Source organism: Astatotilapia calliptera, chromosome 20, assembly GCF_900246225.1.
Source record: "Astatotilapia calliptera chromosome 20, fAstCal1.2, whole genome shotgun sequence".
Taxonomy (NCBI): domain Eukaryota; kingdom Metazoa; phylum Chordata; class Actinopteri; order Cichliformes; family Cichlidae; genus Astatotilapia; species Astatotilapia calliptera.
In genome coordinates, this window is record NC_039321.1 from 14790382 (window position 1) to 14814008 (window position 23627).

At 40.1% G+C, this 23627-nt stretch overlaps 1 protein-coding gene across 2 annotated transcripts; it reads right to left on the bottom strand.

Annotated features, from left to right (window-relative positions):
* Positions 1-788: 788 nt before the first annotated feature.
* tbc1d22b (TBC1 domain family, member 22B) lies at positions 789-23006 on the bottom strand. 2 transcript variants are annotated; one of them, XM_026154118.1, is made up of 14 exons: positions 22621-23006; positions 18537-18593; positions 16549-16741; positions 16272-16434; positions 10672-10839; positions 8255-8325; positions 7848-7976; positions 7692-7757; positions 5488-5602; positions 5212-5318; positions 5064-5139; positions 4839-4966; positions 2954-3049; positions 789-1436 (listed from the first exon to the last, which is right to left on the bottom strand). In XM_026154118.1, exons 1-14 carry the CDS (start codon positions 22674-22676, stop codon positions 1308-1310), a joined length of 1554 nt encoding a protein of 517 aa, XP_026009903.1. In that variant the 5' UTR covers positions 22677-23006; the 3' UTR covers positions 789-1307. The 2 variants fall into 2 exon arrangements, with proteins under 2 accessions (XP_026009903.1, XP_026009902.1); XM_026154117.1 differs by having other exon boundaries at positions 16272-16437; positions 22621-23003.
* Positions 23007-23627: the final 621 nt, after the last annotated feature.

A 23627-nucleotide genomic window follows, 5' to 3' on the forward strand; every position in this document is an offset into this window, starting at 1 on the left:
AAAAAAAAAAAGAAAGAAGAAAAAAGAAAGAAGAAAAACACTGTTGCACAAATAAAGTTTCATGGAGCATGTCAGGAAAGCGTTACACTGTATGTGTACCTTACCAATGCTCTATAGGGTATTGTCAGGGATGTGGAGCTGCATTCAGATAGAATAATGACTTTCAATACCAACACAGGCATTTCCTCCAATTAAAACATACTGATTGTAAATATTCTGTATAACTGATGTTAATGAATGTTTTTCATCACTTGTAATTATGCACAGATTTTACACTGACAGGTATCTCTTGAAACACTTCGGGTAAAACCTCCACCCTCAGGCCAAAACTGACAAGCTGGCTGACTTTTGAGTGTTGATGCAGTGTGTCAATCTGCAATCTTCATCAAAAACTGGATCACAATTGTATAAACTTTACTACAATTTTAAGCAGCTACTGAATTAATTTAGCACAGTTCAGGTTCAGGAAAGATCTGAACAGTGCTAAGTTTAGATTTTTAAATAAAACTCTAACTTTACAGTTGTTGTTATTTCCAAACTATACCTCCGTTCTTCACAGTGATTTAGAAATTAAAAGTGATATTGATACCAAATCAGTCTTTTTGCTTTACACCCCAAACACAACCTAAAAAATGAAATACAATACCTTCTATTTGCTACTCATAGGTAATACTTACTAATTACAACCCAGATTATCAGTCGCGGCTTTAAAGATGCTGATCGTACAGAGCGATTTTGGTTAAACCAAAAAGCATCTATTTAACAAAGAAAGGGGACTGACAGCCAGACAATGTAAAACTAAGCTTTGTATTCCAGTTGCCTGCTTTATACCCAATATTGTCCCTTGTAAAACAAAAAATGCAAAAAATATAATCTTTAGATACCATTTCTCACTAAAAGGATGATCTCACAAACATTCATCATCCCACTATATTACAGTGTCTTCTTTCACGCTTACAGTGAACATAAGAGATGACCAAAAACAGTATAAGTAAACCAGAGTGGCATAGTCGAGTTGTTTTTTATACTGTCACAGTCCACCGTTGCAGTGCAACACTGCCTGCAAAATAGTCCCATATTCACTGAGCTGTGTGCAATGTAAGCCCCAAATCCACTTAATATTCACTGGACTTCATTTTCACAGGATAAAGTTGATATCACTGACATAACATCCCGTCAGTCTCTTTTACGTTACCTCAGAGACAGCACCTGATGTGCATCACAGACACCGAAGTTGCCCACTCAAGGTTTAAATTGATTTTTAAAAGTCAAAATGCAGCATTTTCCCTGGTGCGGAAGCATTGGGCTTATCTCTTGTAGTGGCTGGGAGCATCTGCAAACATGTATTTGAGCCTGTAAGCTTCAGCCAGGAGGAGACCGACTTCTTCATTCCCCCAGTGGATTGTAGGAAGGTTCTGCAGTAGCATGAGGAGACCCTAAAGAGCAAGAGAGAGTCCTTAAGACACTCAGTGTTTTGAAAGTTGGAGATACAAAGCCTTTCATTGTCAAACATAACATATGGGTTAGCATATAAAACTTAGCAGATGTACATGCATACTTGGTTGGTAAACCTACTACAAAACTACAAGCAACACTTTTATTTTCTGGTGATCAAATAAATACGGAGCCCCGCAGGGGACATGGGAGAAAAAAAAATTAAGACGGACTTTTGCGAAACAAACAACAAACAAACAAACAAACTCGGGATCTCACAAAACTTTTGCGAGATCTCGCAAAACAAACTTGGGATCTCACAAAACTTTTGCGAGATCTCGCAAAACAAACTTGGGATCTCGCAAAACTTTTGCGAGATCTCGCAAAACAAACTTGGGATCTCACAAAACTTTTGCGAGATCTCGCAAAACAAACTTGGGATCTCGCAAAACTTTTGCGAGATCTCGCAAAACAAACTCGGGATCTCGCAAAAGTTGAATTCCAACAATGGCGGCAGCTACTTAGTTGTAATATTACTCTTTCTGGGTCACAAAATACACTATTAAGATATTTTGAGGCGTGAATGTAGTTGTGTAAACGTCAGATACCTGCTCGGTTTACAAGACATCACATATTTGCAAAAGTGCTCCAACGTTTTCGGAGATCTGACACCCACTATCTCGAAGCTAACGGGAGGTCGAGACCTACTATAGCCAGGAGGAACACCGCTTTCCCAGCACATTGTGCCTCGACCTCCCGGTCGGCTTCGAGCTGACGGCCTCCGAAGAATGCGGCTAAAACCTTTGCGAGATCTCGCAAAATAAACTCGCAAAACAAACTTAATTTTTTTTTCTCCCATGTCCCCTGCGGGGCTCCGTAAATAAATGATTACACTGACATGATGATGTTTAGAAGGATGAAAGAAAAGGAAATCAAATTACAGTATTTAAACCTACTGCCCCCTTGCTCTAGTTCAGGGGTGTCGAAATCCAGGCCTCGAGGGCCGGTGTCCTGCAGGTTTTAGATATCACCGTGGGTCAACATACCTGAATGAAATGATTAGTTCATTACCAGGCTTCTGGAGAACTTCAAGACATGTTGAGGAGGTCATTTAGCCATTTAAATCAGCTGTGTTGGATCAAGGACACATCTAAAACCTGCAGGATACCAGCCCTCGAGGCCTGGAGTTCGACACCTGTGCTCTAGTTCATCATCTTAGTCACTAGTTTCAAGTCTTACCAATTGCAGCAGATTTATTTGGTAATAAATTATGCTACCATTAAGAGTAAAATACACATAAAAGCAGGATATGATGCAGGAAGTGGCTATCTTATGATTGATCGAAAACAAGTTAGACCAGCATCAAAATTGAAGAAGAACTACAAATGATGTGATTTAAACTTTTACAAAGTAAAGTTGATTAATTTTAACTCAGAAGACTCCGCCCTTGTCCGCCAGTCTGCCTTAAATGGGTCATATTAGTTTCTCTGCCGTGACTGGATGACATAGACAAATGTACCTGAAAGTCAACCATGGACAGGATTTCTTTGCGCCACTTAATGAGGAAAGCAGCACAGACGTACAAGTGGAAGCGGGAAAAACCCTCTGCTTCAGCCTGTGGAAAACAGAATAATGGTAGCCAATTATACAAATCAGCTTCAATCAAGAAAAGATTTGTCTAATGACTTACAAATATTGTGTAACAGGCCAAATATTGCAACCACTGACATACACAAAGGTTAAATTATTGTGAGTGATTGAAAACGGCATTCTTTCTAATGTTCAGAAAGAGGCAACTCCTTTGACTGCCAAAAGAAGAGTCCTTGTACAGAATTCTGTGAGGGAAAAATGTTACTTTTCACTTTATCTTCGACCTCAATGAACACATTTCTGAGGGGTTTATTCAATTCAGTTTTATATGTATAGCCTCAAATCACCAAAACAGTCACACTCAATTCACTTAATATTGTAAGGTAAAGACCCTACAATAATACAGGGAAACCCCCAACAATCAGACAACTTCCTGTGTGAAGGAAAAACTCCCTGCTAACAGGAAGAACCAGTCTCATGGAGGGGCATCCATCTGCTGTGACCGGTTGGGGATGAGGAGGAGGAAGGAGACTTACAAGTTCTATCGCTAGTTTCAAGTCTTGTTTAAGATGTCACGGGGTTAATTTATTAAATCATCATTTGGTGTAAAATATAAGAATGCTTTGATGTATGACTACTTTGGTGATTCATTTTGAGTGTGCAGTGTCTCTTGGATTCTTAGTCACATCCACCCCTTGGCTATCATGTCCAGTTTTCTAACATGATTTCCAAAAGAGAGTATGCTGTCTTTATTTGAACTATTCTCCACCAGTCATAAGTGCATTAACTACTTTGTAGGATAACAGATTTCCATTGTTGTCATCAGTGTACTTTTTATCACCAATGGAACAATAAAGGTGCCTGGAACCACACAAGTCCTTGTAACTCTCTGCATCCTCAATTAATGTTCATGTGATTCATGCTGACTTGCTGCTCACTTCTGGAGGGGAGTGCAGTGTGCAAAATTAACATCACCATCAAAACTTTTGATTAAAAGCCAAAACTGGTACATTAATAAAACTGGTAGTGGCTATAACAATTTAGTATGTGGCATCTAATCTGGTAAAAAATGTGAATGTGTAAAATCACCTTTCAGGTATTTTCTTTTGTAACAGTCCTATACCCATTTTGTAATTATAAGATGTATAATGCCACACATGTTGGACTAATGAGCTTGAATAGTTTTACAGTCTATCAGGGCCCCATTATACCCACTGTCTCATGCCAGGCAAATTGGAATCTGTCATTTCTGTTGGTGATGCACTCAAGATTTTTGTAACCTGGCGTGCTAAATGAAGACAGGAGGATTGTGTCGATTGTTACTGTGATTATAATGACACAGATGCTCAGAGATTTATAGATTATACAGAGGAGATGATGCAACAGTTTGAAAATATGACTTTAAAAAAAAAAAAAAAATTTTCAAAGCAATTTATTTGCGTCCCGTTTTGACAACTTCTCCTACACCAGCACTGATGTGCAGGATTTGTTTGAGTTGTGACACTTATCATTCAGGAGAATACTGCAGCGAGTACCTGTGCTGTAACGGTCAGCATAAAGGGATACAGCCATGTGATGATGTCACCAGTGACACGCAAAGTGACCAGTGTGGTAAGTATAATGGGGCCATCAGAGATCTCAGATGCACATCACAAGATTTCATGAAATTTCTTCATCTTGACCCACAGAGCATAAAATAAGCTGCACTACAGATGCAGACACACTGACTGAAACAGCAGCAAATTGTCTGAGACAGCTGTGACTCGTGTTCATTGCTCATAAAAGCTCAGATAATGGTGGACACCCTGCCTTACCTGGTAGGTGTCCCAGAGACGGATAGTGCAGCGGAGTGGTAACTCCCTCATCAGAAGATTGTTCATCCACCGGAAAGCAAACTGCAGGTACTCCACTTCATACCTCTTGAAATGATTGTGAATGTCCTCTGGCAACAGACACAGATACACACACCTGTTAAAACTGGGTCTCCTGCTGTTAGCTTGTGGAAACAGGTTTCCCTAAGCATAAGCTTGTCCACGTACCATCTATCCTGCTGACTAGCTCCTCTAAAGCTTTCACTTTGTTCTGAATTCCAGGCTGAGCAAAGGTGTAGTTGTCCTGAAAAGAAATACATTTCAATAAAGTTGCTTACTAGTTTTAAATTAGCACTGATTGAGATTGTGTCCTGACCTGTATTCCATCCAGCAGCTTGCTCATGCACCAGAAACTGTCAGCTTCAATATTTCTCTGAGTTTCCAGAGGTAGTGCTGCTACGTCAAAGTTCTCCATATCCTCCGCTGGAAAAACAAATAACACTGACTGAGACTGATGACTCATATCAAGTCTTCTCTGATGTGAGCTGAGCTTTGATGAAGAAATTTAAAATTGTTGTCATTCAATATATAACCTAACTAGAAAAAGAACAAACCAAATGTTTTTTTCTCCCCGATTCAACGTGTAACTTACTGACAAACTCTGACAGGAAGACAACAAAAAAAGGTGTGACCAGATCGTTGATTCCTTGAACGTAACCGCTGGCTGGGTGACGGATGGCCCAGATAAAGAGAATTCGCTCAAAAATCTGAGGAAACAAGGAGAATTACTGCTAATGTTCAGCTCCAGCGTGGAAGTCTTTTTTTCTTTTGATTCCTGTCCACATTTTCAGTCTTATGTCTGTAGACACATATAAGCGTCTGTAAAAAATAGCATGAATGCTTTGAAGTGTGTTTTACAGACTGTTGAAACTGTTGTGTACATTAACTGAGGTGCCACAACATGACTGGTATCTCTAATCCTTATACCTGGGTAGTGTGGGCAATATTCTTGAAACTAACTGTGTTAATAAGACTATCCTACAGCACATTAACTACTGATAAAGTACATGTACACTGGTGGTCAAAAGTACCCCAAGAAAGACTTTTATTTTCTAACCCTAATTTCACAATATTATGTGACAGCATTTCAATGTACAATATGAACAGTATCACAAACATAAAGAAAAGCAAAATATTTTTATTTGACAGGTGTTGTCATGAGATTTGAGCAGCTGTAAGGACAAAAAACTGAAGAGCTCAGGGAGTTTACAGAGGAGGTTGTCAACTGGTCTCAAAGAGTTCAGGTTCTGGCAAACCAAGTAAGGAAAAGGAAGGACAGGAAGGCTTCCCTCGGGATGTGTTCTGCTATCTTGGACTTGAGACCTAACCAACACATCCTTGGTGGAGGATTATGAAGACCTTGGGGAAAGTCTCAGCCATTACTCTGGCAAGGCTTACCAAAGGAGCTTCTTTGTGGCGTGGCATTTAGTGTAGATGAAGGCTCTGGATATCAGTAGGCTGTAACATTATGTTGAGATCGGGATCAGTAACGGTTGAGTGCTGGGCGAGACTTAGATTCTTTCTCGGATGTCAAGTTTGGAGGTATTTAAAAGGAACACGAACATATGTAAATCCTTAAGAGTTGACAGAGGCTGTACATTTTACCATTAATGCAAATACATGTTTGTCCTGAATATTCAGAAATAATTATTGTCATGTGTAATATCTTGGTTGTTTTGCAAAGCCACTAAAAATCACTTCCTTTGAGGAACAGGCTGGGCTCAGTGCATTTCCTTTTTAACAACTAACTTCCTCTGGAGTGTACTAATCTGATGAAGCTTCTTCCTCAATGACAGGCAAATACACCACACTATACAACCCTGTATCACTTACAGTGTTGTCAATGCTTTTCACAATGAGTCCAGCCACAGAACAAAGCTGGAATGTTAACTTTTTGAGCAAATTAAGATGATATGCTGTATATCAGCACACACAAATAAAGACAATGAAAAACTTCATTATCCCAAATTAGTTTTTCAGTAAAGTAAAATATGACTTCTCAAAAGGTGAGTTCCCTTCATGGATTTATCTTCCTCCAGAAAACATTTTTCTCCATGCAGAATCTGACTTTGTAAAAAAGATTGACCAGTTGCTATGTTCCCTGCTGATCTGCACTAATAGAATAAAAAAAATAAAATAAAATCTTGTATAGTATACATAGTCCCTGTGCAGCCAGCCAGGAGACCCTGCCTGTTTCTCCATAAGAGCAAGACTTTAAACATTTTTAATAACATATTCATAAGGAATTCAAAGTGGAATGTGCAACATATTGTTATTGTGACCAGAGACCATAATGCCAATAAAATTCAATATCTGCCATGACAATGAAAGGCGAGTTAACCACTGGCGAGAGTAGGTGGGTTTCTGACAAACTAATGTCAACTTTGAGAGGACACAAATGAAATCAGTGGGAGGATAAAATTGAAAGAAAACAAAAAATCCAGAACTTCCAATGATGCCAGCAACAAAGCAAAGCCTCACATTACATGTCTTATAAAAGCAGTAACTCATACTAGGGGCTTAGCTATTAATATAATCTCAACATAGGACAATCTGTTGTGATGTACCACTTAAACATTTTGTAATAGTGGAAACGCTGAACTGAACCAAGAATTAGCTAGAGCCACTATCTCCAAAACAAAAACAAGTCCCTGGTTCACTCTAAACTGGAGAAACGAACCAACCAAACATTAAAATAATGTCGGTATTCCGATGCTCATCATGAACATAGAAAACGAGACACGTGTACTTTGGAGAAACAACTGAGATATTGGAGCTGCTTTTCAGTAATCTTACCTCTTGTACTGCAGGCTGCTGAAACAAGGGAATCAGAGGATTTGTTCTTGGAATGTCAATGTGGATCTGACAGGAACAAATGTTGACATGTTAGGTCATGGATCTTTTACATACATAAACTACATCTCTTTTTTTGTATTTCAGCTGCAGCATCACCTGTCTGTATGTGTCTTTATAGTGCTCGTCTGTTCTGGAGTGGTAATACTGCTCTATGAACCTGAAATATTCCTCTCGCTTCCTTTTCAACACCAGTTCTCTGCGTTCCTTGTTGGCTGGCAGGTAGCCCTGAACGAGCCATTAGAAAGGTTAAGATACAGAAAAAAACAACCCTTTTTTGATTAGCCGAACAATTTCAGAGGAACAGAACAGGCTGACCATTAGATAAGACGAGAGAACACTTGAGATATGTGCCGCTGTAAAGATAAAGCTTTTAGCATTATCTGAAAATTTTTACGAATCAAACAAAAAGAATAAAAAAAAATTGAGCTATTGAGACAGAATGCTTTGGATTATTAAATGCTGAGAAAAATGTGCTTTTGCAAAACTGAAGGTCACAGCCTTACAGAAAGAAGTCTCCATGTGATTGGCCGGACTTCTCTTGGTATGCCTGACCAGCTGTGCTTGCGGAGTTCTTCTGTAACAGCACAGAGCAAGATAGAAACAAGCACTGTCAATGCTACATAGAAACCAGAGCAGAGATCAGCACAACCTACACAACTAGTGACGAGTCACCCATGCAATAGAAAAATAAAGCTGTAAAATCAGTTTAATAGAAAAAATGTGATGTTCAGCTTTACAAAAGAGAGTTCTTTTGGTGAAAAAATCTCATCCAAGTCCTTCATTACTTGTGTTAACATGTTTATTAAACTGAAGGCTGTGTGGGTTCTTTCAGACAAACCCGTACCACATATTCTGGATCCATTTCTTTCTGGTGACAAGCTCATAAAGTTTTGCAGTCTATTCTTTAGGTTGACATTCCAGTACGATAAGTGAAATCATTATCATGTTGAGCACTGATGACAGAAAAGACATTAAAAGAAAATGGCTACAACCTGAAAAATACACGTCTACAGAAAAATCTAACTTCTAAAGCACAAACACAACCAAAGTCTTTTAGAAGAAAGTCTCAGCACACGAGAGGCATTGTGAAGTGCAGTTCTTTCAAAGTGCGATCTAACTCACAGATATTTCATTTCAGAAATCTTTGAGGACCAGTCTTACAATGTTCCTAGCTACAGCCTAAAGATTTTTAGCAGTGCAACAGTTACAGCACGCCAGCAGTTCCTCTTAAAAGCTGGTGAGATACTGTGCCAATTTTATTAAATATGTATGACATGTTAACTCACACTACACATTTGAGTTAAAATCAGGCTTACTGTGCAGCCAGAGTTTCCATTTTATTTGAACACGGGTGAATCAACTGGAGCTCACACTGTGTGTAAATACCCAGATCCTGGTTGTTTTCATCTAGTGATAGTTAACAAAATTACAAGCTGAACAATGTCCTCTCTATGTCCTCAGTGTTTACAAAATCAACATCCAGCAATTACTTTTTAAAAGCTGAATTTGAATTGCTTATCATTTAAGTTGTTACATAGATGTCTTCATGGGCAATGTTTATTTGAATTACATTTAAGAGATCACTGACCTTTCCTTTGAGCTGCATTGAGGATTATAGTTAATTTGTAAATTTTGGATCTTGTATGGGTAATGAAAGAAATTTCTCTGCTCTACCAAAAACATATAGAAATATATAAAGGCTTACATAGACTCTTGTAAGTAGAGTCTACGGAGCTTGGAAAGAAAAGCGTCTGGACTTCTTTAAGTAGCTTGAAGACATTTCACCTCTCATTTGAGAAGCTTCTTCAGTTCTAAGGTCAAACGGTGGACAGTCCCAGATTTTAAGCCCTATGGGAGTGTCCCCGAGAGGGTCATGGACCCCCTATCATAATCACATGAGCTAAGGTGTGAAAACGGGTGTAAAATCCGGAACTCTCCACCAATTGCGCTGAAGAACTGAAGAACTGAAGAAGCTTCTCGGATGAGAAGGAACCTTAAAGAAGTCCAGACACCCTTCTTTCCAAGGTACTTAGACTCCGATGACCTGGATGACTGAGAACCTTCACAGACCTCTCAATTAGACCACAAAAATGTCAAATTAATCAAATCAAATGATCCTAATTTATTGATTTTCAGCAAGTGTGAGCACCTCTATAAAAGCAGAAGTTTTGACAGTTTGCTTGTTCCAATCACACAGAAAAGACATCAGCACTGATCTTAGAGGTGCAATTGCTGCTGCTTATCAGTCTGGGAAGGGTTATAAGGCCATTTCCAAACTATCGAAGTCCATCATTCTACAGCAAGAATGATCACTCGCAAGTGGAAAACATTCAAGACAACTTCCAATCTCAGCAAATTAACCCCAAGGTTGAAACTGAAACTTCCCTGACCAGTTAATTTACAACATAATGGATAAATGGGCCATTGCAACACGCTGATCATTTCCTTTTTCAAAGTCCAGACCTCAACCTTGTTGTAAAGAAGAGTGGGCCAAAGTTGCTCAGTCAGCAATATGAGAAGTGTCAGATATAGCTGATTGATTACTGATTGATTGCTGCTAAAAGTACTTCTACAAGCTACTAAATCATGGGCTGTACTTCGTTTTTCCACACACTGCGTCTACTTTTTGGCTCAGTTTTTGTAAAAAAAAAAATGACACAGTGTAATACGTCACATTTTTTGTTCATATTGTTGTATTGAAATAATCTTAGAATCTGTTTTATACATAAAAAAACAGAATTTCTATTCAGGATGCCTGCATATTATACTTGCATGTCAATAATCTGTTTCCTTACTGGTGTATGGTACTGTAAATTATTAGGTAGCTATCTTCTGATTCAACAAAAGGCACGGCCTTCCTGCAACGATCAGTCCTTTAGCACATCCCAATATAAGGGAAAAGCTGCTTCTGTTGCTGTACCTAGGTCAGTGTTGGGACTAGCCAGTAGCTGCCTGAATTTGTCAAGCCGGCTTTTCTCCCGCACTGTCATCGGTGGTGCCCCTGATGCATTCTGGTCCGAGATGCGAGCCACCAGTGGGATGATGGGACGAACTGGGAGAGACTGCTGCTTCTGCAGTGTGGAGCGAACTGCATAAGGAGCACACGGATTAAAAACAAGAGGCAACTTTACAATGGAGAATGAAAACAAGCAAGAGCCACGATATTAAAGGAACAATAAAAAGGTTCAAATATTTTTCAAATGCAATTAATCTTAAATTAAACAAGTAAAGCTAAAGAGATGCATATTACTTTACAACAATCTCCTTAAGCTATGCAATTATTTTCTTACTTTGTTGCCATATTTATTTCTGTGGTCAGGTATTTATTCCTTGGTGGGAGTTGTTGACCTACTATTGATCCTGTGCCTCACCAAAAAAGGCACAGGTCATTACCAGCAGAGGTTTCGGGTGAAACCATTGGGAGACCTTGCCTCACCCTATCATGTGACCTCACCTGATGTGAGTGGGGGCTAAGGTGCCTGGGAAGGGATCTCAAAACTGGATTGTAGGTGGAAGACAGTCAGTGTTGTGACTTTGTAAACACATAAAGGCAGTTTAATAGGATTAAATTAGCTGAAGTGTTGACTACTGGCTACAAACGATTATTTTGATAGTCGACTAGTCACCGATTATTTTTGCGATTAGTCGACTAATCAGATCATGCATTCATTGGACATAAAACATACAGCTTATTGCACCAGCATGCATCTGCTCTTAATATAACTATCATTAGCTTAAGTGTTTAAGGTATGTGCTAGCTAAAAATAAAGGCAAGATTAAAATTTATTAAATTTTAATGAAATTTGCAGATTGTTTCGGTGAAGTTTAATAAACTCAGCCGTCTGCTCCTTGATATCTAAAATATAACAGGACACTGGAGTATATTCTCGAGCATCTCACACTTCTGATAATCAGCTGTCTGCTTGAGGTTTATTCAGCTGTGTAAAAACTGTAACTTTAATCTCAGCCAAACCGATTCATTCAGGAACAAATAAAATACTAAAAAAAAGCCAAACAATAACATTTTTAAGTTATCTAAGTGACTCATATATCATGTTTAACCTGAGTCGCGAAAGACGGCGGTGGGTTTGAAAACGATTTGCCGGGAGTCCGGTGTTCTCACGGGCTCTAGTGAGCCTTGAACCCGTTAGCTATTGAGCTGGTGGGTAACAGACGTCTCCGAAAACGTCGGAGCGCTTTTGAAAATATGTCTTGATAAACTGAGCAGATATTTGAGGTTTACACAGCTACATTCTCGCCTGAGAATATCTTAAACGTTTATTTTGTGACCCAGAAAGAATAATAAGAGTAATACTAAAACTAACTAGCTGCCGCCATTGTTGAAAACTGAGCTGGGCCACGCTATGAACTCTGGGACGCAGCTTCTTCTTCTTCAGGGTTTAACAGCAGCTGGCATCCTTGTACAAGCAGTGCCGCCATCTTCTGTTTCAGTCCGTTATTACACTCTTAAATCCTACAACTTATTCCTGCGTCTTTTGGGATCTTACAAAGCTTCAAACGACGCGTCGACTATTAAATCAGTCGTCGACGATTTTGATAGTCGACATAATCGTGACTAGTCGACTAATTGTGGCAGCCCTACTACTGGCTAAGGCTACATCCACACTAATGGGTTTTCGTTTGAAAACACATCGTTTTCTCTCCGGTTTGTCCTCCCGTCCACACTGAGACAGCGCTTTCACCAAGGAAAAACGCAGCGTTTTGAAAACGCCCTTGAAAACGCATACATTTCAAAATGGAGCTGCCCCGTCGCAGTGTGGACTCTCGAAAACGCAGACTTTCTAAAACGATGACGCATTTTAGTCATGTGATGCAGTCATGTGACCAATTTAACAAGGATTGGGGAGTGCATTATACAGCAGTTGTTTTGATTGCTCTAAATTTTGACAGCCCTAAAAAAGATTAATATCAGTTTGTACATGCTCCAGATAGTTTTTCTTCAAATTCCTTAATTCTCACTCACTTTTGCACATGTGCAGGACTGGAATGTAAGCGTTCTTGGCCTTTCAATGTGGACGCACAACTCTGTGAAAACGACTGAAAACGCTAGTGTGGACGCAGAGCGTTTTCAGACCAAAACGCCGTTTTCAAATCTATCCGGGCTAGTGTGGACGTAGTCTAAGAAAGGCTAGTGGGAGACCAGTCAACAATGTGAATATTCAGAAACTAGATGACTTATGAATAAAGATTCAGCTGACTATTCATCATATGAAAAGCCACTAGATTTGAAACAGTGATCCTGCTCATAAAGCTGAGGGTAAAGCTAATTGAGGATTAATGAAACCTGTTTACCATGTATAATTTTTCATTATTCACACAGTCCTACAATTACATCTGGCTTTGATCTTTCATCCTGTCACATATAAGACATTTGCAGATGGGAGTTCTTTTCATTCATGTGCAGAACTTCAAAAAGAAAAAGAAACTTTTCTTATTAATTTCTAGTGTCGAACTTGATGACAGTTATTTCATAACTTAAGCTATGAAAGGGGATTTCTTATGCTTATTTTCCAATCCATATTTTTAGTCTTTATTCTATTAGTTCAGACTCACAGTTCAAAATAATCCTTGTTTATCAAAAACGGGTCCTTGGTGCAGCCCATCAGTTCTTTCAGCTATTTCAGTTCTCTTCCCCCTACCCTTTGAGACAACAGTCTTCTGACTGAGTGCCAATCCAAACTTGTTTGAAAAGCGGTTGGGTGGGACTTCTGTGCTGACAATCAGATCTGTTTGTCCAAGGTGAACATGTAAGATAATCTCAGTGATATTAAACAGAGACAATAGCAGAAAAAATAGTCTGAAACTGAGTGTTTGGAGCAGTCTACAGCCTGAGTGACTCACAGGGATTCCTGCTGTACGCTGTTTGGTGAAACTGACAAATCTACTGAATTAAAGGCCTCCATTAAACTTTGGTTTTCTTAAAGGTGGATAATGAAAGGATATTCTTTTGGCAGACTGACTCCCAAAATATTTTGGACTCTGTCTGAAGAAGTCTGAAGAAGAGGGACTGACATTTTATGCTGCATAGGTCCATCTTATCTCAGTATTGTAAGAATAAAATGTTCCCCCAAGCATTTTTGATAAATAAGGTACTTAGGTTGGGTATATATACAGTGGGGCAAAAAAGTATTTAGTCAGCCACCGATTGTGCAAGTTCCCCCACTTAAAATGATGACAGAGGTCAGTAATTTGCACCAGAGGTACACTTCAACTGTGAGAGACAGAATGTGAAAAAAAAAATCCATGAATTCACATGGTAGGATTTGTAAAGAATTTATTCGTAAATTAGGGTGGAAAATAAGTATTTGGTCACCTCAAACAAGGAAAATCTCTCGCTCTCACAGACCTGTAACGTCTTCTGTAAGAAGCTTTTCTGTCCCCCACTCGTTACCTGTATGAATGGCACCTGTTTGAACTCATCATCTGTATAAAAGACACCTGTCCACAGCCTCAAACAGTCACACTCCAAATTCCGCCATGGCCAAGACCAAAGAGCTTTCGAAGGACACCAGGAAAAGTATTGTAGACCTGCACCAGACTGGGAAGAGTGAATCTACAATAGGCAAGCAGCTTGGTGTGAAAAAATCAACTGTGGGAGCAATCATCAGAAAATGGAAGACATACAAGACCACTGATAATCTCCCTCGATCTGGGGCTCCACGCAAGATCTCATCCCGTGGGGTCAAAATGATCATGAGAACGGTGAGCAAAGATCCCAGAACCACACGGGGGGACCTGGTGAATGACCTGCAGAGAGCTGGGACCAAAGTAACAAAGGTCACCATCAGCAACACACTACAACGGCAGGGAATCAAATCCCGCAGTGCCAGACGTGTTCCGCTGCTGAAGCCAGTGCATGTCCAGGCCCGTCTGAAGTTTGCCAGAGAGCACATGGATGATACAGCAGAGGATTGGGAGAATGTCATGTGGTCAGATGAAACCAAAGTAGAACTTTTTGGTATAAACTCAACTCGTCGTGTTTGGAGGAAGAAGAATACTGAGTTGCATCCCAAGAACACCATACCTACTGTGAAGCATGGGGGTGGAAACATCATGCTATCGGGCTGTTTTTCTGCCAAGGGGACAGGACGACTGATCCGTGTTAAGGACAGAATGAATGGGGCCATGTATCGTGAGATTTTGAGCCAAAACCTCCTTCCATCAGTGAGAACTTTGAAGATGAAACGAGGCTGGGTCTTCCAACATGACAATGATCCAAAACACACCGCCCGGGCAACAAAGGAGTGGCTCCGTAAGAAGCATTTGAAAGTCCTGGAGTGGCCTAGCCAGTCTCCAGACCTCAACCCCATAGAAAATCTGTGGCGGGAGTTGAAAGTCCGTGTTGCTCGGCGACAGCCCCAAAACATCACTGCTCTCGAGAAGATCTGCATGGAGGAATGGGCCAAAATACCAACTACTGTGTGTGCAAACCTGGTAAAGACCTATAGTAAACGTTTGACCTCTGTTATTGCCAACAAAGGTTATGTTACGAAGTATTGAGTTGTATTTTTGTTATTGACCAAATACTTATTTTCCACCCTGATTTACGAATAAATTCTTTACAAATCCTACCATGTGGATTCATGGATTTTTTTTTCACATTCTGTCTCTCACAGTTGAAGTGTACCTCTGGTGCAAATGACTGACCTCTGTCATCATTTTAGGTGGGGGAACTTGCACAATCGGTGGCTGACTAAATACTTTTTTGCCTCACTGTAACCTGGCGTTCTGTAAAAAGTGTTGTGAAGTTTTGCATAAATTTTCCCTGTACTCGATCTTGTTAATTATTGAATTCACACATGACAAACTGTTTAAAATCAACCCTAATATCGAGGGGTTGCAAGAGATTTTACAACTTAAATCCAGGCACACTAACGGTAATTAAACACTGTACTTCCCTCATAGGCTCTTAAAAGAAAGCACTTAGAGATATTAATGGTAAAGACGCTGAACAGGAATTTGCAACTGTTAATTAATGCTTATTATAAATTATATAATTTCATCACAACAACATAACTGGATTGAAATCTGGGGGGCTGGTACATCACAAGAAGAGCTAGTCACAGAAAGAAACACTGGTTAGGATAAGATTATCAATGAAGTAGAAACTGATTTCACTTATTCTGTGTGAATGTGCCTTATGAGACACAGAGGTGATCAGATAATTATTAAATAACATGTGCTCTCTCTGTAATACTAATCCTGTATACATCTTTATTTTAGTATTTCTAGTTCTATTTTTTGAACATAAAGAAAACCTAAAGACATTAATTGTACAGCAGTAAGATAAATAAGTGGTATACAGTCCTCTGTCGTCTGCATTACTCAATTGTGATGATATCATGGAACATCAGACACATCCTAAAGGCCTTGCTATAATCCCACCAGCCCTAACTGCAGTCTTAAATCCCACCTGTGAAAATCTGTAATTAGCTTCACTATGAATCACCTGATAATCTGCTCTGTAGATCTTAAAGCTGCAGCATATTAACCACATACCTGAAGATGTGTTAAGGTGTGCATCGCTGCTAGACTTGACAACCTTGCCATTGGCTTGCTCGTACTCCGTGTCCTCCTCCTGCACATCCTGAAGGTTTGGACCTTCTGTCGTGGGTGGTGCCAATCTGTGTGAAACTGCACTTTCTGTGTCACCTGCTTGATGCTGCTGAGATGAAAATAATATCAAATCAAAAGACACACTAGAATGTCTCTTTTCTTTTCACACTAGTTCATTTTCTTTACTGCTGACTGACAAAAAATCAAATCTTGTAGCTACTTGGTTCTGTACGGATGACGTAGTGTGCAGGCCTGGTGGTATAGATACAGCTGGGTTGAAGGTGCCAAGGAATTCTTCATCCTCCTCATCATCAATATCCCAAGCATCGTTGGTGCTGCGGGCAAACTCATGAAAGCTGGAGGCTTTTTTGGTCTTGATATTGTTGAACTTGGGCTTTGTGTCTTTGGGATACCTGCAGGGAGACAGATTGAAATATCAAACAAGCAGAAAAGAGAAAGAAACCAACCAAAAAACAACTTTAGGAGATGATGTCTTGATGCATGTTCAATCATTAAGGAGATCCCTTAAAAGTCAATTCTGTTCATCTAGACGTAGAGTTTTCAGTGGGAGAAATGTTTTGTCACTCATCCAAGTGACTTCTTCAGTCTGAGACTGAAAACATTTGGGGGGTTTAGGAGATGATGAAAAAAAATCCAGTGCAAACATTTGGCCACACTTGCACAGGACTGGTGCATGCAGTCCACACATACAGTGCTGTGGAAAAGGTATCCGGCCCCTCTCAGATTTCTTAGTTTGGTTCATTTCTCATACTTACGTCTTGTGTTCTGATCACTCCCAATGAAAAGTTTCACTATCTCCAAACTGTAGACCATCATAGGAGGTCTCACTAACATCTTGTAAATCGTCCCATTTGCTCTAACTTGCAACCTTCTGGCACAAATCACCCGACACTCTCTTCTTGACCACTTTTGTGCCCCATCCCAAGATATTTAAACTACACTACCTTCACAACCTACTCTTTGCAACAATTCTGTTTCTCATTCACTTGCTGCTACTAACTTTCATTGTTTTACCTTTCTAGTGCATACCTCCATCTCTCCAGTCTTTCTTCCATCGGATCCCTACTCTCACTACAGATCAACGTCATCTCCAAACATCACAGTCCATGGAAACTCTTTCCTGACTTCATCTGTCAGTCTGTCCATCACTATTGCAAACAAAAAGTGTCTCAAAGCTGATTCCTGCTGTATTCGCAACCCCACCTTGAACCCATCTATCACTCCTACCACACACCTCCCCACTGTCTTGCTATACTTACACATGTCCCCCACCACCTTCACTTACTTCTCTGCCACCCCTGACTTCCTCATGTAGTTCTATAGTTCCTCTCGTTCCACAAAGACACTAGTGAAACTAGTGAATCAGTCACTAGCTGTCCTCAATCTGTCTTCCTCTTTTGCACTGTCCTCATTCTTCAGCTCTTCAAAGAACTCCTTCCTTCTTCTCAAGACATTCTCTTCATTTGTAAGTACATTTCCATTCTATCCTTAATAAACCCAACCTGCTGCACATCCTTTCCAGCTCAATCTCTCTGCCCAGCCAATAAACACAAGTCGACTTTTCTGGCCTTAGTGTCCAACCTCACACAGAAATCAGTATTTCTTTGCTACCTGTCACTTCACTGTATGCCTAGCCTACCAGCATACTTGTCCATTTTCTTCATCTCCTTCACTATTCCACCTTTTCTTTGCCAACATTTGAATACTTTTCCGTACTTCCTCATTGCACCACCAAGTCTCCTTGTCCACTTTTCTCTGTCCAGTGAACAGAGAAAAGCCCTAAACAGCCGTTTAGTACACTAAGCAGCTTCTCTCGGTATTACAATAGTACTTTCTCAGTCATCAGGTAACTTTTATTTAAGTCTGGTATTTACTCTTTCACAAAGGACCAGGTAGGTTTAGAAAAAATTTCCCCTTTAATAAATGAAATAAATAAAAACACAAACTGTCTTTTGTATTTATTTATTTGACATTATCTTTGTCTAATATTAAAAATCTGAGGAGCTGAAACATGTGTGACAAATATGCAAAACTATAAGAAATTAGGAAGGGGGCAAATATTTTTTCATAGCACTGTATTCAAGCACTTGCGGCAAGAAACAGCTACGAAATACATGTTACACTGAGATTAAAAGTTAAAATGGATTAACTGGGATGACGCGGCACCATGCAGCCTACTGCACTTACGTGCGTCGCAATCGGGGATCAAGAGGTGGATGCTGAGCTCCATAAACCGGTTGCACACTGTGGAAGATAACATGTAAAATGCCGTCATCTCTTCACCAAAAAACACACGCAGCTCTCGAGTGTCTGACTGAGCGAACAATCAAAGATGAACTTAGAAGATGTTAATTAATAACTGTTCACAGGAATGTTGGCAGACATATGTCCTGGCCTCTGATGTGTTGCTCTTCTGAACTCACCTTTCTTAGTTTGAGTAAGTTGCTCAGTTTCTTTAAAATTAGTTAATTAATTACACAGCAAAGAGGGAGAAGTCACAGAGGAGAAGCAACATCTGGAAACAGATTGTATGACTATCAAAAATGTGTATATGGGAAAGGATATGCTTTATATGCTTTATAAGTGTTTAAAGAAAAAGGTGGGCCAACATAAAGCCTATGAACTGAACCCTGCACTGGAGAATTGTTACACCCCAAACATATAGGCAGGCTGTAGCCCGGCTAGAAGATCTGTACTGGCAGCAAACACAGTTGTAATTTCCTGTTGAGTGCATAATGACATCCATTTGATGTTTGGGACATCCCTAAAAATGAATTTCAAATCTGGGAACTATCTGAGCATTTCTTTAATGATCCTGCAATGCTAAAATCCCAGTTGGTAAATCACAGACCCAACAAATACTGTTCTACATGCTACCTTCCCTTCCACATGACTTAGTCAATGCCTTATATGAAATATCCCTATTTCACAAAATGAGCTTGTTTTAAGCATGCACTGAACAGAAGAAGTGGACAGCTTGCAGAGCGCCTGTGTTCTTTACCACCCTGTGGTGTGCAGTATGTTCAGCGGATTTGAGAATCTTAATACTCAGCTTCTTTCCAAATCTCTGGTGAACTAAAGCAAAGATAGTCTGGAGTGGTAGGATAGGATCTACAATTGCCAAAAATGCCTATTACCAAAATTTTATTTGCATTCTATTAAAGTCTTTACTCAGCGGAAAAACACTGATAGCTGCCCATTTTGCGTTTCCTTTTTTTTGGCCCCTTCAACTTCATTAGTTACATGTTGCTAGTACCAGGCTGAACCTACTCAACCTGTCCTTAAAGGTGCTCTGTTGCATGTGTAGGCGACATGGATATAGCAAAATTGTTGTGGTCAAAAAGTCTGAGAATATTTGAGTTTGGTGACACTGTGAATTATCCTGCTGGAATCAGCCATCAGAAGATGTGCACACAGTGGCCATAAATGTATGAACTTGGTCAGCAAGAATGGTTGAGTAGTATGTGGTGTTCAAATAATGCTCAGTCAGTATGAAGGACCCAAAGTTCGCGCAGAAAATTTCCTCCACACTGTTATACCACCACCACCAACAGTCTGAACTGTTGATACAAGGCAGAAGGTTTGATATTATCAAATTCTGACCCTACCATCCAAATGCTGCAGAAAAAAATGGACACTCATCAGACAAGACAACAGTTTTCAATTCTTCTATTGTCCAATTTTGGTGAGCCCATGCAAATTGTAACCTCAGTTTCCCGTTCTTATCTGGCAGTATTGGCACTGCATGAAGTCTTGTGGTGCATTAGCTCATCAACTTCGAGATGTCAGCTTTTGGTCAAAGTCACAGTGACAAAGACTAAGGTCTCTGTTAAAGAGGGCTCTCTATGATATGGGCCATTTAGAGATTCAGACATGAAAATATTATGATAATACTTAAAAAAAATCTATTTTCTGTAGTTTTTCATAATATTATTCATTTGTCATGATAACCCAATTATTCTAAGTAACGGAGTGAGTTTTGTGAGAATATCACAGGGCTGCAAATAATATGAAGTTTATCAAACTGCAGCTTTTCAAGCCTAAGGCTGAGAACTGAGCCTGCTGATTATCTGGCAGTGCCAGAGTGTCTTGTTTACCAGCCTCACACTTGTTTTATCAGGAGCAGCTCAAGGACAGGCAGCAAGACTAGCTGTTAGCCTTCCTGTTCAAACATATGTTTGTGTTTCTAACGATCCACCCACCCCAGATCACTGTGTGTGACAAAGACAGCACCGCCCTCTCCTTGGAGATCCCGTCTTCTCAGATTTCTAAAACAGGCTGACTGCCCACCTCCACCCACTTCTTTTCTCTGCTCCACTCTCTTGCAGTTAGATGGTACCAGGAAAGGACATTTAATCAGATTATCAGTCTTGATAGTCATAAAAAAAACACAGAGGTCAATAAAGATACAAACGCATAAACATGAAGAAGTGTCTTGTCTTATCAGTGAGGCGTGAGGGATTTTTAGCTTCCACCTGCGCACAGGAAAAAGTAAAATAAAACAAAACAAAGCAGGGAGTATACCCTTTATTAGCCATGCCCATGATGTCTATTGCGTAAGCTCTGCATGCTGGGACTAGCCTAGCTCAAGTATGTGTCTCCCATTATACTCAGCTTAGAGACTAATAAACAAACTCCAAATGAAGTTTGCAGCAGAGCAAAAAAAAAAAGTTCTGTTATTTTTCTGTTGTCTTGCAGTACTTTATAGACAAAATAATGCACACATGGGTAACAAATTAAAGATAAAAAAGTGCCTCAATAAAGAGTTCGGTCCCGACCTGCCATCAGAACAGTTTCAATGTGTCTTGGCATAGGCTGCATCCAAAAAAACAAACACTAGTGTTTGTTAAGTATGCCAAAATATGGTATTTTCAATGATTCCAGAATTATCAAAATGTACCCAATATTACAGCAGATGCATTCTATATTCAGGTGAATATTTAAGTATGCACACTCAGAACATTATACCGGCATAAATATCTCACAATGAAATACAAATACAGACACAGTATAATGTCAATAACTCTCCAGTTTAGGTGCTTAAATAGTAAAGTTTTCACCCTGACAGGCATTATATATAATTTCATCAGATATTCACTCTTATCAAATGAAGTTAGACTTGTGTGATTGGGCCTTACCTACATATCAGCGGGTGACTGCCTGGCAACCACCAGTTACTAGGGAAAAATTACTATTCTCCAGTTGCTAGCCAAAACTGCTCCCAAAAGGTATACATCACTGCATCAAATACCTCCTTGTGATCACTAGCAGACTGCTCCATGGATGACACCAACTGGTCTGCAAACACTTGGTAACTATTCACTACACAGTTATAAAATTGTTAAGAATGAACAGCTTACAAACCCATTCGCTCCCCCCCCCCCCCCCCCCCTCTATTAGCATGTTATTAACATGTTTTCACTACAGGATGAAATCAGCATTCCCAAAGTGCAATGTTTCCCTCCTATAGTTTCTGTTTGCAATGACCATCACCAAAATGCCCCCAACAGGTGGATAGAAGGGCTCTGCATTTTTTCTTGTGTGCTTAGTCAGTGTCTGAAAGATGTACTTTTTTTTATTTATTCTTTTTTGGGGGGCAGTGCAGTTTATAGAAACTTTTTAAATATCTTTTTACAAGACACTTTGAACACAAAGGCTTTCTACTGTGCACTTTATTAAAATTATGCTTCTCCCCACTCTTGTGACATAATATTTACTATATACACATTTCATTTGTAAACAGTAATGTCTTTACTGTGTCCTCCCCAAGTAATGCTGCCATAAAACGAGGATGCGTTTCATTTAACTCCTCCAAGAAAACCCACTGAGATGACAAAATAAGATATTAGTGCTGTGTTAGTGGTTCAGACAGTGCATTCTTCCTCCCTGATGTTTTTGATCGTTTTACTGTACTATCACCGGCACCTCTCAGCATAGACTGAGAAAGCATATGGCGGTTGACAGACAGCTGCCACCTCCAGTGTGATCGTTAGAAACCGCAGAGAAGAAAGAGATGGGGGTCTGCCTCTGAGCTGGGAGCTGTTATAACAACACACACTCGAATAAGACACTGGAAGCGGCTCATGCGTGAAATCCAGCGAACGAGTCGATTTGTGCGCTTGTGTTTCCACACAGATCTGTTAGTTACGAGTATTATCAATAGAAAAGAGTATTATTAATGTGTGTCTTTGTTAAGGACAATATTTCAACAGTGCCTGTTTGAAACTCACTAAGAAATGTAGTGCTACTCTATGAAGAAAAGAGGACCTACCTTCCAGGAACCTTTGCGTTTCTCCTCCAAAAATTGATCCTGTTGTCGGTGGCCATACTCAGATAACCCCCGTCAGACCGACACCGAAACCGGCTGCTCTCGTGAAGAAACCATGCGGCAACCGCTTCCGCGTTTCACTGGCGACAGCTCGGCCCCGCTCGGCTCTCTCTGCTCGGCCTCCTCATGAGTTTAAACGGTCGAGTGATAGTAATATTCGCTTTCCAGTGTGATGATGTACACTACAGCACACTGTAAGCCGCCATCTTGGGGCGCACCGACAGAAGCGCGTGATTGGTGCCAGACTCTAACAGGTGCAGCAAAAACAGCCAATCGGACGAGCTCGCGGTAGAGCGACGGTCAGTGATACTCGTGGATAAACAGGCACAAAGAGGTGATTCGTTGACACTGAATGCTGGCAGGGGAAGGTTTGGTGTAGACCTCAAACACCATTCTAATGCAAAGTCTTTCTTAGGACCCCAGCCTCTGTTGACGGCTGCATTGTGATGTGTTTGGTTTGACCACTCAAGTCAGCAGATGGGTATACACACTGTGGCAGAGAGCCAGAGATGAATAGTAAAATAATGATTAAATGCAGTGTGGTTGTATAAACACATAGTAAGTGATAAAAGGTGGGTGAAGAAGAAACACCCAGTGTATCATGTGAAGCCCCCAAGGGCTAAAGTAACCTGAGCCAATACTAAGTATATGCTTTATCAATAAAGAATGTTTTAAGCCTAATCTTGAAGGCAGAGAGAGTGTCTGTATCCCAAATCCAAACTAGAAGCTGGTTCCTGAAGGCTCTGTCTCTCGGTCTACTTTTAAATATCCTCGGAAGTAAGCCTGCAGTCTGAAAGTCAAGCGCTGTATTGGAGTGATACCGTGCTATGAAGTCTTTAAAATAAGATGGGGCCTGATTATTCAAGGCCGTGAATGTGAGGAGCAGAATTTTAAATGCGATTCTGGACTCTTTCTAGTCCCAGTCAATACTCTTTGCTGTAGCATGTTGG